Raw genomic sequence first — 13,528 nt, 5'->3', positions numbered from 1 at the left:
TGGGTCATGCCAAAAGTGCATTTCTCCAAATTGGCACATAACTTGTGTTGTCGCAGTGTTTGGAGAACCTGTCGAATGTGGTGTAGGTGCTCTTCCCAACTCCGGCTAAAGATCAACATTTCATCCAATTATACCACTACAAATGAGTTGGTTCATGGCCACAAGATGTCATCCATTAGCCTCATGAAGGTTGCAGGAGCATTCGTCAATCTGAAAGGCATAACCAACCATTCAAAAAGCCCCTCCTTGGCTTTGAAGGCAATCTTCCACACATCGGAGGGTTCGATTGGTACCTGGTGATATCCTGATTTCAAATCGATCTTGCTAAAATATTTTTCCCCCTTTAGTTGGTCCAGGAGGTCATCAATTCATGGGATCGGGTACCTATTACGGAGAGTGATCTTGTTTAGCGCCTGATAGTCAATGCAGAGTCTCCAAGTCCCATCCTTCTTCTGTACCAACACGATCGGGCTCCCACAGGGCGATGAACTCGGATGGATGTGACCTTTCTGCAGCAGCTCCTGAATCTACCTCTTGATTTCATCATTCTCCAGAACGGAGCGCTGATAGATTGGTCCATTGGGCAGCAGCGCACCTGGGGTCAGATCGATGGAGTGCTTGACCTGACAGTGTAGAGGAACCCCTGCGGGGGAGGTGAAGATGTCCTTGTACTCCTCCACGACCTTGTCCATTTGTAGTTGTCGTGCGAAGGGGCCCTGTCTGGAGGTCGTGGCCACCATCTTCTTCTTTCCTTGAGGGCGTATCATCAAGAAAACAAATTTCTCGATTTTGGAAATGAGCTTACTACATTGTTTAGCAGTAACCAAAGAGATGGCGGTAGGTGGTGCCACCTCCGGTATCCTATACAACTTCTTTCCCAAAGTAATAATAACAACACGGGGCCTTGATTCATACACAGCATGTCGCTTCAACAAGTATGGTTGTCCTAATAATACATCACAAACTTCAAGGGGAGCAATGTCACACAATACCTCATCTGTGAAGGGCTTGATGTTGTATGGAAGGTGACACTGTTGGCTCACACGAAGATCCCGTCCTTGGTGAAGCCACATGATGGTGTACGGTTGTGGATGTGTTGTGGTCAGTAAGCCCAACCGCTTCATGACCTCTGCCGAAATGAGGTTCTTTTGGTTCCCGCTATCGATAATGAACTGTAGCGGAGAGCCATTTACCCACATCTAGGAGTGGAAGAGACGCTCCTCCTCCTCTGGATCTTCAAGTTCCTCCTTCTGGATCTTCGTGGTGGCAATGGTGGCGTTGGGATCTGTGTCAATAACATGCTTCCCTTTGTCATTCCCCTTGTCGGGTTCTGACTCAGAGTCGAAACATGCATTTGATTCTGAAACCTTTAGCTCAGCCACCAGTGACTGCTTGGCCCGACACTCACTTATGTTGTGAGTGGAGCTCTTATGGAACTCACACCACTTTCCCGTGTCCTTTTTCGGCTTCGTGGCATTGTTCTTTGCTTGCAGCTTTGGCGGGTTGTATTGGGCTGCCTCACCTTGGCTTTGTCCTTTGTTCTGTGGTTTGGAGGCACCTTTCCCTTGCTTCGGATTCGCAGATCCAAAGTCTCGCTTTTTCGGTTTGAACATTTTCTCGACCTTGACGGCATATCAGTATGCCATGTCGAGCGAGGAGATGTTCAGGAATTCTATTTCTTCCTGGATGTACTTGTTAGGCAGTCGTGGTTGAGTACCAAATGTTGCTCTAGATCCTTGATACCCAACTTTGTGCGAAGGGTATGGAAGACATTGGTAAACTTCGGCACATCTTGGTCCCTTCCCCGTCGCAACGTGGTCCACTTTATGTATTGATCCTCATAGCTTCTGACAGGGTAGTACTGCTCCTTGATGACATCCCGGAATGAATTCCAAGTGGGTGCAGCTGAAAACAGTGAGCCTGTACTTTCATCCTTCTGCTCGCAATAGGTTTCCCACCAGTCCTTAACGTGGGGGGCTGCTTTGAGAAGAGCGAAAATAATCTTTTCCCGACTGGAAAATTCATGAACAGAAAAATAACCCTCTAGTAGATTTAACCATTTATCGACGGCATCTGCGTCTAGCTGACCCTCGAATATGGGGATTTCAAAATTAACTTTTACCTTAAACGTTGTGGCATTTCCAGAGTAGCTGTTGGAAGCCGATGCGTCTCCCCTTGGTAGCTGCTGAAGGATCTGGGCAAAGCTATCCATCATCGCATTCCTTTCTCGCATGAGGGCTTCTTCGAGCAAGATTTTGATAGGATCTCCTGCCCCCTCATCTTTCTTTTCATCTTCCATGGGAGGTTGTCGGGATTTGCGAGGTTGGTCTTGCAAATGTTCGACCAGTTCAAGCCCTAACTCCATATATCCCGACCTCGTTGGGGACATGCAAAGAAAAACAGAGAAAAAAAGCAGACCGCTCTAATACCATTGATCCGGATTTAAACAGGAACGCAACAAATTACAGAGATAACCATAAACAAAGAGATGCAGCAGAAATAATACGCATTTCATTAATGTAAAATACTGAAATACGCTTACAAACAAAAATGGAAATGAATCAGCTAGGGTGATGGTAGCTTATCTCTGAGAAGAGATGTGGTGACTACATACCTATGAACTGCCTTACAATGAGGCTCAAGGGCCTTTTTATTATTGAACAATAAGAGCAAACTGTAAACAACCAAAACCCTAACCCGAGGAGATGTAACACCAAGAGTTTATGGGCCCCATTGGGGTGAGTTGGACAACCAACTTCCCGGGGTCGTGACTTGGTCATATTATCTCTTTTTGACGCGCATGATAACCCGTTCGAAAGATGTCTCCGAGGACTACGACGAAAAATATGATTTTAGATAAAAAATCGTGGTAGATTTCCAAAAAAGGCGGTACATTTCCAAAAAAGCGTCGTTTAGGGCCTCAAAACGACTCTCAAAGTTTAGGACCCGAAAAACTGCTAAAAATAGTAAATTGTGCTACAATTGAGGAAACTGAAAAACTGAAAGAATCAATGGTGGGGGTCCAAGTGGAATTGGCGGGTGGCCACCAATATCCACCTGGATCAAGTACCCTTCAAACAAAGGTGTCTTGAACCCTTCATGCTTATGTGTTTCTATGAGTAAAATTATATCTCTATCTTCCACAATAGGCCCTAACCTAGGTCCTTATTTCCATAGGTAACCTCTGCAACTGTAAAAAACTCATCTTAAGGAAACCTGGGTATGACTTGATTGCTATTTGTTTTGACATGAATGACTCATAGTTGAGTCTTTGACCTTGTTTCATGATTGACTTGATTGCTATTTGTTTTGACATGCATGACTCACAGTTGAGTCTTTGACCTTGCTTCATGATTTTTTGCTAAAGAGTTTGTTGTCTCTTCTTTGTTACCATCTTGCTACTATGTTTTGGAAGGAGGTCGAAAAGGCGCTATCACAACTTTATGTTTATATATATCTTGCCACTTCTTTGTTATTTTTGTATTTATTTTCATCAAAATCGGTTGTTATTTATTTGTCCATTGCTATATATATGGGTTATTTCTAAATTTTTAATAAGATAATTTTTTATTTTTTTTGCTGTGGTTCACAGACACCCTGGTCAACGGGTGGCGCTACGTCCACAGAGATATCTGGGTTGATCGACCCCGAAGGGAATCTAGCCCTGTGGCCCACTAGCAAGGCCTGACCCCAAGGGCTTCGGGGAGATTGGACCCTGTGACCTCCCAATGGCGAGACACTGATTTTGACCAACTGAGCTAACCCTTGGGGCTAATATGATTATAATAAGATTGAATGTGATTAATTTGAAAAACAATCTTATTATCAATATGTATCACAAAAGTCTAAGATCTAACAATATAGTTATAATTTTTAAAAATTAAATCAATCTATATTTGTATTCTATTTTTTATAATAAAATATTCTAGGTGGTTATTCCAAGAATGGGATCAATAATATTTTATTATTGCTCATTATTCGAGGATAACTCAATATTTTGTTATAAATAGAAGGGTATTCCATTCATTATTAACTTTTGATTATTTTCATTGTTGCAATCACTGTTGTAACTCCGATTATTTTCATTTCCGCACACAATATTTTTGTTGGGTTTATGCATTATAGTGGAGAGAGACTCTACATAAGTTGAAGACGTTTGAGGATAGCCAAGAACCCATCCCATAGAGGGGGACTGGTAACATTTATCTGTTCTCTTCACAGGTGTTATAATAAAATTATTCTTTACATATCTGGTTTCCATTGGATGATTGGAGTTATTACTCTTTCTTTTTGTTGTTTAACTATGATTGTGGCATAGATCCGGAATTTGGTAGATTTGTTTCTAACAGCTGTTGCAGATCTACAATGTTTAGCAGCCATTTATATTGTTGAGATTGTTTGTTATCCACAATCTTAAGTGGGTTCTTTTCGTACATCTTTGAGAGGAAAACACTACAACAATATACTTTTTAGAAATTTAATTATTAATTTATAATAATGTGGCAGATAAAATTGGTCTCTCCAAATAATAAACCACTTGCCACTTCTCTTCATTGTTCACAAAAGAAATTGCAACCCCTGTCCTGTGAAATTCTTTCCCACTAATGATTACTCTCTTCTATAAGCCATATAGGGTCGCAGTCTTATTTACAACTTAGAATGTTATCTTGCTCACTTGCAGTCCTAGCATTGAAATCACCCACTATAAGGACTTCACCAAGTTGAGAATATGTTGCAATCTCTGCTTTTAAGGTTGCAAAGAGATCTTTGTGGTCAAGCCCTCTACTTTTGTAATTTTTTGAAATTTGCGGCGCAAAGTAGCATGCTGCAATTTTGATGTGATTTCCATTTTCTGATATTTTAAAACAAATGAACTATTTATTTGAGTCTTCTTTTTCTATCTGAATGAAATGGCCTTCTTTTTCCCTCACTAATACCATGATACCTCGTGTCCTTTGCCATTCCTCCAGTGCCCTTCAAACAAAGGTGTCTTGCACCCTTCATGCTTATGTGTCTCTATGAGTAAAATTATATCTCTATCTTCCGCAATAGGCCCTAACTCAGGTCCTTGTTTCCATAGGTAAGCTCTGCAATTGTAACAAACTCATCTTAAGGAAACCTAGGTATGACTTGATTGCTATTTGTTTTGACATGCATGACTCATAGTTGAGTCTTTGACCTTGCTTCATGATTAATTTGATTGTTATTTGTTTTGACATGCATGATTGACAGTTGAGTCTTTGACCTTGCTTCATGATTTCTTGCTAAAAAATTTGTTATCTCTTCTTTGTTATCATCTTGCTGCTATGTTTTGAAAGAAGGTCCATAAGGCGCTATCACAAATTTACATTTATATATATCTTGCCATTTCTTCGTTATTTTTGTATTTGTTTTCATCAAACTCGGTTGTTATTTATTTATCCATCGCTATATATATATATATATATATATATATATATATATATATATATATAACATCGTTATGGGTTATTTCTAAATTTTAATAATATAATTATAATAAAATTGAATGTGATTAATCTGAAAAACAATCTTATTATCAATATGGATCACAAAAGTCTAAAATCTAACAATATAATTATAATTTTTAAAAATTAAATCAATCTAGATTTGTATTCTATTTTTTATTATTTTAAAAGTACAAATTACATTATTTTCTTTTTTAATTTTATTTTAAAAGTGCAAATTATATTATTTTATAGGTTTGGAAAGATCAATTTTATTTTCTCTATTATTATAAATTTTAAAAACTAAAAATATTAAAATTGTTTACGCTTTTTTAATAAATCACTTTCCACTTTGTTATTTTTGTAATTTTTGTATTTATTTACAGCCACTTCTATTTATATATACTTTTTCTAAATTTAACATGGTTCTAATTTTATAAATTTTAATAATATAATTTATCATTTTTAAATAATAAATTAATCTAAAGTTTTTATTATCTTAATGTATTTTTTTGTTATTGTAAAATTTTATTATTATTTTTATATATTTTAAAATTTAATATAATTTTAAGGTATTTTAAAAATCAATTCAACATTTTTGTTAGGATAATAAAGTTGTTATTTTTATAATCTTCGGTTTAAAAGAGGAGGTAGATGAGGATACTTTAGTCATAGCCCAGACAGAATTACATAGTAGATTACAAATTGAAACAACGTGTCTCACAGAAGCAACAAGGTTGGGGAAATTAATTGAGAATAAAGGAAGACTGATCCGAATAAAGGTGAGCTCTACTGATCATAAATATGATATACTTAGTAAAACCTCAAGTCTAAAAGGAACGAGAATATTTATAAATGAATATCTCATTCCAGAAGATCAAGCAGAATTAAGAAAGGAGGTTCAAAAGGTAAAAGAAGCTAGGAAGGAAGGAAAATGGGCAATAATCGGAAATAGAAAAGCCTTTATTCGAGATAGAAACCAAAAATATAGTAATAAATAGAAATTCAACATGCTCCGAATTCTTTCTTGGAATTGTCGGAGTTTTCCATGGAACAAAGGCCCCAAGCTAAGTTGGATCTCAAATGATGTTGATATTATTTTGCTTGTTGAAACTTGGGAGCACGAAGAATCTAAGGTCCCTAACATAGATGGCTTTACGCTATGGTCTACCTGGAACAAGTGATCCTCCTGTAGAGGCATTGGGAGAATAGCTTGTTACATTAAGAAGAACATCTCCCCCCATGCTAGGATTTATAAAAATGACCCTTACAACCAATATAGTTGGATAGAGATCACTGACATTAATAATAAAAGGACCTACATAGCAATATGTTATTTTCCCCCCATCAATTTTAACTTCTATAAGAAGAAGAATCTAGATAAAAATAGTCCTTACGATGGTTTAGAGAATGATATTTCTAGCCTAAGGAATGAAGGTAATATCCTTTTAATAGGTGACTTTAATGCTTGAACTTCAAGCAACAAAGCTATTATTCTAAGCAATCATTCCAACCCTAATCCTGTTTGGTTAGACGAAGACCCTACTCTCGCTAGTAGGTACAAAAGGAGTTCTGAAGACCTTGGGGAGAATTTGTTTGGGCCAGAGCTAGTCAAGCTCTGTAGTGCTCAAGATATCATAATTTGCAATGGTCTAAAGAAGTGGCCCAATTCTAGCCAGATGAGCTGCATCCATGGGCTTGGTAGCAGCGTGGTAGACTATGTTATTTCCGATATCCCCTTATACAATGAAATAATAAATTTTGACATCTTAAATGACCATGAGCCTGACTCTGATCATAGGCCTTTACTTATAACTCTCAATTTTGTCATGCATAGAGATCCCATAAAAAATAATCCTTATAGCCAAAAGAACTTAATTTTGATAGAAATAAAAACGATCTCTTTCTAAATGAATTAAAAACTAATTTGCTTCCTTTATCTAGTATAGACAACATAGAAGATCTCTATCATAATTTTACTACAACCCTCTCATATTCTATTAACAAATTCTCAATTTATGTTTCAAATAATAAAAGAAATAGCAAAACCAACCCATGGTATGACAAAGATTGTAAAAGTGCGAGGAGAGCAATTAAGGAAGTTGTTGACGAATCTCTTAAAATGGGCAAGATAAAAATATATAAAGCCCTAACTAAAAGGAAAAAGAGGCAGTACATTCGTAAAAGATAGGAGAATCTCTTACACCTCTCTATTGTAGCTCCTAAGAAATTTTGGAGGCAGATCCTGACTAGGAAAACTAAAGATAATAATAAAATTGCTTTACATGATTGGAATTCTTATCTTAAAAATCTTTATGAATCTCCAAATGTCATGGATAACTTTGAAACCCTACTCACAAAAAAAGAAGTTTTCTCATTAGAAGACATTGATTTTGGGGTTAAACACCTGGCAAATGGGAAAGCTAAGGACATTGAAGGTTACCAGGCAGAAATCTTAAAAATTGGAGGTCCTGTCCTCATCCCCCACATCCACAAGCTTTTCAATCAAGCAATCAAGCAAGGGTTCCCTAAACCATGGACTGAGAGCTTCATTATCCCTATTTTTAAAAGTGGGGATACAAATAACCCCTCTAATTATCGGACGATTATGATCAGCACTCTCTTAGCCAAGTTATATGGTATTATTTTGGAAAAGAAGTTGAGCATATGGCTTGAAAGTGAAGGTAAGTAGGCTAAAGGCCAAGCGGGTTTTAGAAGGCATCACTCAACAACAGACCACCTCGTTACGCTTAGGATCATTGTGGAGGAATGTCGTAATGATAAATCCAATCTCTTTTGTTGCTTTGTGGACTTTAGAAAGGCTTTCGATACGGTTCCTAGAAACAACCTTTGGAATAGATTAGAAGAGCTAAAGGTTCCTTTCGAGTTGAGAGCTGCCACTATAAGGTTATACGAGAATGTAATTACCAAGCTAAAAAGAAATGAGGGGTGGTCGAAAGATATTAAATGTAATATCGGAGTTAAACAAGGTTGCCCCCTCTCCCCTACCCTATTAGGCATTTACATCAACAAGCTTGAAGGTTATTTAGAGGAAGCAAGATGTGCTGGCACGATCTTAGCTAGGATAGTTATCATCCTTCTTCTCTATGCTAACGATATTGTTCTTCTCGCAAGGTGCCCATCTGATCTTGATAAGCAACTTAGGCTTCTTAAGGATTTCTTCTCTACCATGGGTATGACTGTTAACACTAAAAAAACAAAAGTTATGATTATCAAATCCAAGAAGGGCACTTACGCTAATTTTATATATGACAGTAATAACTTGGAGGAAGTGTATTCTTACAAGTACCTAGGAATTGACATTCATCACAAGCTCAACTGGAACTATAGCATTGAGAAAAGGATTAATGGGGGGTGGAAAGCTTACTTTGGTCTTGAAAATAATTGTAAAACGACAAACCTCATAATGTGGGATAAAAAGAAGTTCCTCTTTGAAACTTTAGTCACTCCTGCTATCTTATATGGATGTGAGATCTGGGGTTGCAACATCTCTAGAGAACCCTTGAAAAAGATTGAGCAAATCCAGAAGCGTTTTATAACGTATAGCTTGAAAATTAAAAGCAATACACCCTATCCTATTCTCCTTATAGAAGTAGGTCTTTCCCCTATCGAGAGCCTAGCTATGACTAGGCTTCTGTTGTACAAGCACAAACTCAATAACAGAGGAGATCATAGACTTCCTAAGCTAGCTTTAAATTCCAGCCAAAACCACCTAAGGCTCAAGCAGGGGTGGTATAAAGACACGAGGGCCTGGTTAAACCATTAGATTTTGGACCTGGTAGATGCAAAATGTCATCTTCTTCTATTATATTAGATGTTGTTTTTATTATATTATTAATGGCAATACTCTCTTCAAGGGCCTGACGCTGATCTGCTGCACGCCTTCCCGGGCCAAACACATGCAAGCAGCACCTTCAAGCAATACAGCGGATATATTACCGTTGATGAACAACATGGCAGAGCATTGTTTTACTACTTTGTGGAGGCTGAGTCCACCCATCCCCAGTCAAGGCCATTAACATTATGGCTCACTGGAGGTAATGATATATATTATCAATAATTTGCTGGATATTTAACTATGAATTTGCTGTATAATTTAATTTTACTACTTTAATACTCAGTTCTGTTATGTTGGGTATTTAACTATAATGTTATATAGTCCGTTTATAATTTAAGACATTACCGTTGGTTATATAGCCCGTTTATAGTTTAAGACATTACGGTTGGTTAATCTCTTAGAAACTTGGAGAAAAACCAGTATTCAGTTACTAGATTTTCCCAGTGCCCCAAGCATTCACATTTTAGTTGATAGTCACTTCAAATTCTTAGATACAGTTTTCAAATTCTCAGATACTGTTTTGCCGTAAGGTGAATGAAAATTCCAGAAATTAGAAATCAGCAAATCATACCATTAAAATTGTATTTTAATTCTGTTGAATAACTAAAAAGGGGGGTAATTTTTTGACGTGAAAAAACATGCATTCACTCACTTTCAACAATACTGGGTTCCCAGGATGGATTTTTCTTTGTAAGGCGGTTGGAGAAAACCATAAATTCAAACGCCAAGACACACTTGCATCGAATTTAAACTCTACCGTTAATTTCACTCGACTGCCGACAAACCGGCAGGACCCACGTTCGGTCTCTGTTTCGATTTTGTGGAATGAGGAGTGTTCGGAAGGACCCACCTCCGATTACGGGTCCACCTTCCTAAATGCAGCGGAAATCAGGAAGACGCGCATTAATTTGGCTCGCCTCCTCTGCAACGATTTTTTTCCTTCCAAAAAGAAATCAGAGCCTCAAACCCAGGAGGTTAATACGCCCAGGATGCACACCCTCTTTGACAGGCTCTAACAGATGAAATTTTAAGGAAAGTAGATCATATGAATAACAGATAGATGAAATTTTACAAGGAATTAGAGTGAAAGATGACAACATTTTTTATTTGGAGGGGTAGAATATGGGGATCATGATGCAAGGGGATGATATAAAATCATGCAAATGTAACTACTACTATTTTATGTAAGTTGTTTTTCCTTATTGAAAAAAGTTTAAGACGTTTCCGAAATTTGAATTGAATATGGATATGGAGGACAATGCAGGGCCTGGATGCTCATCACTTGGGTATGGAGCATTCATGGAGCATGGTCCTTTTATACACGGGGGTCACAATGGCGAACTTTTGTTGAGAAATAAGTACTCTTGGAATACAGGTAACAACTCTGTTTTTTCTTGGATTGATTAGCAAAAATTTCCATGACTTCAAGGCTCAAACATAACTAGAAGCTAACTATATACCATGACATTTACTATGTGCAATTCCTTGAAACATAACTAGAAGCTAACTATATACCATGACATATACCATGTGCAATTTTACTGATGACAGAAACAAACATGCTATATCTAGAGAGCCCAGTTGGTGTGGGGTTTTCTTATTCCAACACTACTTCAGACTACCAGTATTATAACGATGCAATGACTGGTATGCTATTTGTTATCCATATTTCTTTTTGATTGCTGCAATGAAATATGTTCTTAGATTGATGATTATGGCGACTGTAGTTTTTGGGCAATATTGAATAAGATTATAACTGAACAGAAAGTGTCAACTAATGCAGCTGAAGACAACCTGTCTTTCTTTTTGAATTGGTTTGAGAAATTTCCGGAATACAGAGGTGTAGATTTTTACATAACAGGGGAGAGTTATGGAGGTATGACCTAACGTTATCTTTTAACATATATTATGCTCACTTGTTCTTTTGAGCTCTTTAAAGCTGTTCATGTTGGTTGTTGTGTATCTTGTTTAACACTAACTATGTTGGTTGATGTAATCTTGCAGGACACTATGTGCCTCAATTAGCAACTCTTGTGATGGAGCACAACAAAAAGCCCAACATCAAGCCCATTAACCTCAAAGGAATTGCTGTATGTCTATCTTCTTTCACAACCATTTTAGGATTCTTCCAATGATGTAGATTTTGTTTACCTAAAGCTCATGTGATTATGGCATTCATTAACTACAAAGGGTCAGTCAACCGGGATAACCTTCATAATGAATGTAGCTAATGAAAAGGTTAAGGGCTTTCATTTCTAATCGTGCTATTGGGCAATCCCTTTTAAACATGGGTTTTGCTTTCTATTTTAAGCTTGCTAGGCTCAAGGTCCAGCTCGAAATGTAACTCCATTCCATGTTAGTCTTGTAAGGCCTGTACCAAGGGTAAAATCACCAAGGAGATTTGAGTAATATTATGTTGTTGAGAGAATGTGCATTTCATCGTGAAACAATGAGTTCTTTCTCATGGGGGGCTTTTGTCTTTATTGTTGTAATCAAATCTAATCTATTTATTTATCTATCAGTGCTCAATCCTTTGTACTGATATTTGCTTTGCCCCTTAAATTGCTTGCAGATGGGCAATCCTTTGTTAGACATAGATATCAGCATAAGCAACGATGAATTCTTGTGGTCAAATAGTCTCATCTCAGATGAAACTTACCAACTGACACAGTCTATGTGCAACAATTCCAAAAGGTGGAGGGAAACATATGTTCTTAACAATCTGTCTGAGGATTGCCAATATGTGTTCAGCAAGGTGAAAAGTGAAACTAGAAATATAAATTTGGAAGATGTTTCCTTGGGGTTATGTCTAGATGCTGGAGGATCCCAGGCAACAGGTTCTAGAAAACCAAGGAAATTTCTACATCAGGTAAGTCATTTACTCATCATAAATACAATTTGATGTTGAGATTGATAATCAATATGTGGTAGCATTGATTTCAGCCACTGTTTTTTCAGCTAGACAGAATTCTTCAGGATTGATCTCTGTTGTTGTTTGACAGGTTGAACATACTTTCAATAAGATTGACCTGTGCATACACTTCAAAATAAACCAATATCTGAACAAGCAAGAGGTGAAGAAGGCACTTCATGCAAACACTAATCTACATTGGGAAGCCTGCTCTCGGTATGTTTTATAGCATTTATATATTTGTTTGGTTTTGTATTTAGAATTATGCATTTTTATTTCATTACTAAGCAATCCAAAATTTATATCAAGAAAGATGCATCATGGGGCCAAAATTCAGTCACAGAGAATCCCCCTCCACCCCCCACAAGAAAATTAACATTTCTGCTTTGTGCTACTTAATTTATATTTTTTAAAGTTTAACTATTGAATTCTGATAAATTTGCAATAGCTAACACTAAAATTGGATTTAGGAAATTCCTCTATGATCAAACAAACAGAGGAATCAGTATGATACCAGTCCTCTCTGATCTTCTTAAGGCAGGTCTACGCATTACACTTTATAGGTAAATCGTGTTTTTGAAAGCATTATTAATAACACTATATTATGTTCCAACATTGGATTTACTGAAAGTAAAATCAAACCTACAGTGGAGATCAAGATTCAAAGGTGCCATTTACAGCGACAAGAACCATTGTCGAGAACCTGGCCAAGGAGCTTAACTTATACACAGTCATTTCATATGCCCCTTGGTACAATCACCAACAGGTAAACTCTCATCTTTTTTATGTAAGAACTCTGGTTATAAGCAGCATTTATGTAGATAGTGCTGATTAAAATTCAAAATTGAGCAGGTGGCAGGATGGACTCAAGCATACGGACATTCAGTGAACGGAAAAATTGAGAGTATTTTGACTTACGCAACTGTCAAGGGTGCAGGACACGAGGTTCCATATAGTAAACCATCTGAAGCATTGACTCTATACAGATCTTTCATCAGAGCATTGCCTTTGCCTGCTTCGGGAAATAGCCTCTAGTGCAAAGCCAAATAAACTACTACGTTATTCCTATACAAAAAAAATAGTTGTACCCTGTAGTGCAATGGCATTACTTCATATGTTAATACTGCATTGAATTGGTACAGAGATTTTAACGTTCATCAAAGGATTGCCTTTGTCTTTTTTCAGGAAATGGCCTCTACTATAAAGCCAGATACACTACATTATTCTTAGACAAGAAATATTTGTACCCTATAGGGCAATGCCAGATGCATTTCTTCATATGTTAATACTGCT

The 13,528-nt window shown here is 37.1% G+C and overlaps 1 protein-coding gene across 1 annotated transcript in view; it reads left to right on the top strand.

Moving 5' to 3' along the window:
• Positions 1-13,314, top strand: part of LOC149147258 (serine carboxypeptidase-like 46) — a 41,525-nt gene extending 28,211 nt beyond the window's left edge. The window contains exons 2-11 of the mRNA XM_089441764.1: positions 9,344-9,523; positions 10,589-10,699; positions 10,876-10,971; positions 11,108-11,200; positions 11,329-11,414; positions 11,897-12,193; positions 12,327-12,451; positions 12,706-12,798; positions 12,884-13,001; positions 13,088-13,314. Coding sequence (XP_089297890.1) covers positions 9,344-9,523; positions 10,589-10,699; positions 10,876-10,971; positions 11,108-11,200; positions 11,329-11,414; positions 11,897-12,193; positions 12,327-12,451; positions 12,706-12,798; positions 12,884-13,001; positions 13,088-13,270 — 1,382 coding nt within the window. The 3' untranslated portion in view covers positions 13,271-13,314. The remainder of the gene's footprint in view (positions 1-9,343; positions 9,524-10,588; positions 10,700-10,875; positions 10,972-11,107; positions 11,201-11,328; positions 11,415-11,896; positions 12,194-12,326; positions 12,452-12,705; positions 12,799-12,883; positions 13,002-13,087) is intronic.
• The last annotated feature ends 214 nt before the right edge of the window (positions 13,315-13,528 follow it).

This window comes from Pinus tabuliformis, chromosome 9 (genome assembly GCF_031772625.1).
Source record: "Pinus tabuliformis cultivar Carrire ecotype Pingquan chromosome 9, CPIR1, whole genome shotgun sequence".
Lineage (NCBI taxonomy): Eukaryota > Viridiplantae > Streptophyta > Pinopsida > Pinales > Pinaceae > Pinus > Pinus tabuliformis.
The sequence above is the reverse complement of the archived record's forward strand: the minus strand, read 5'-3'. Positions and strand labels throughout refer to the sequence as shown.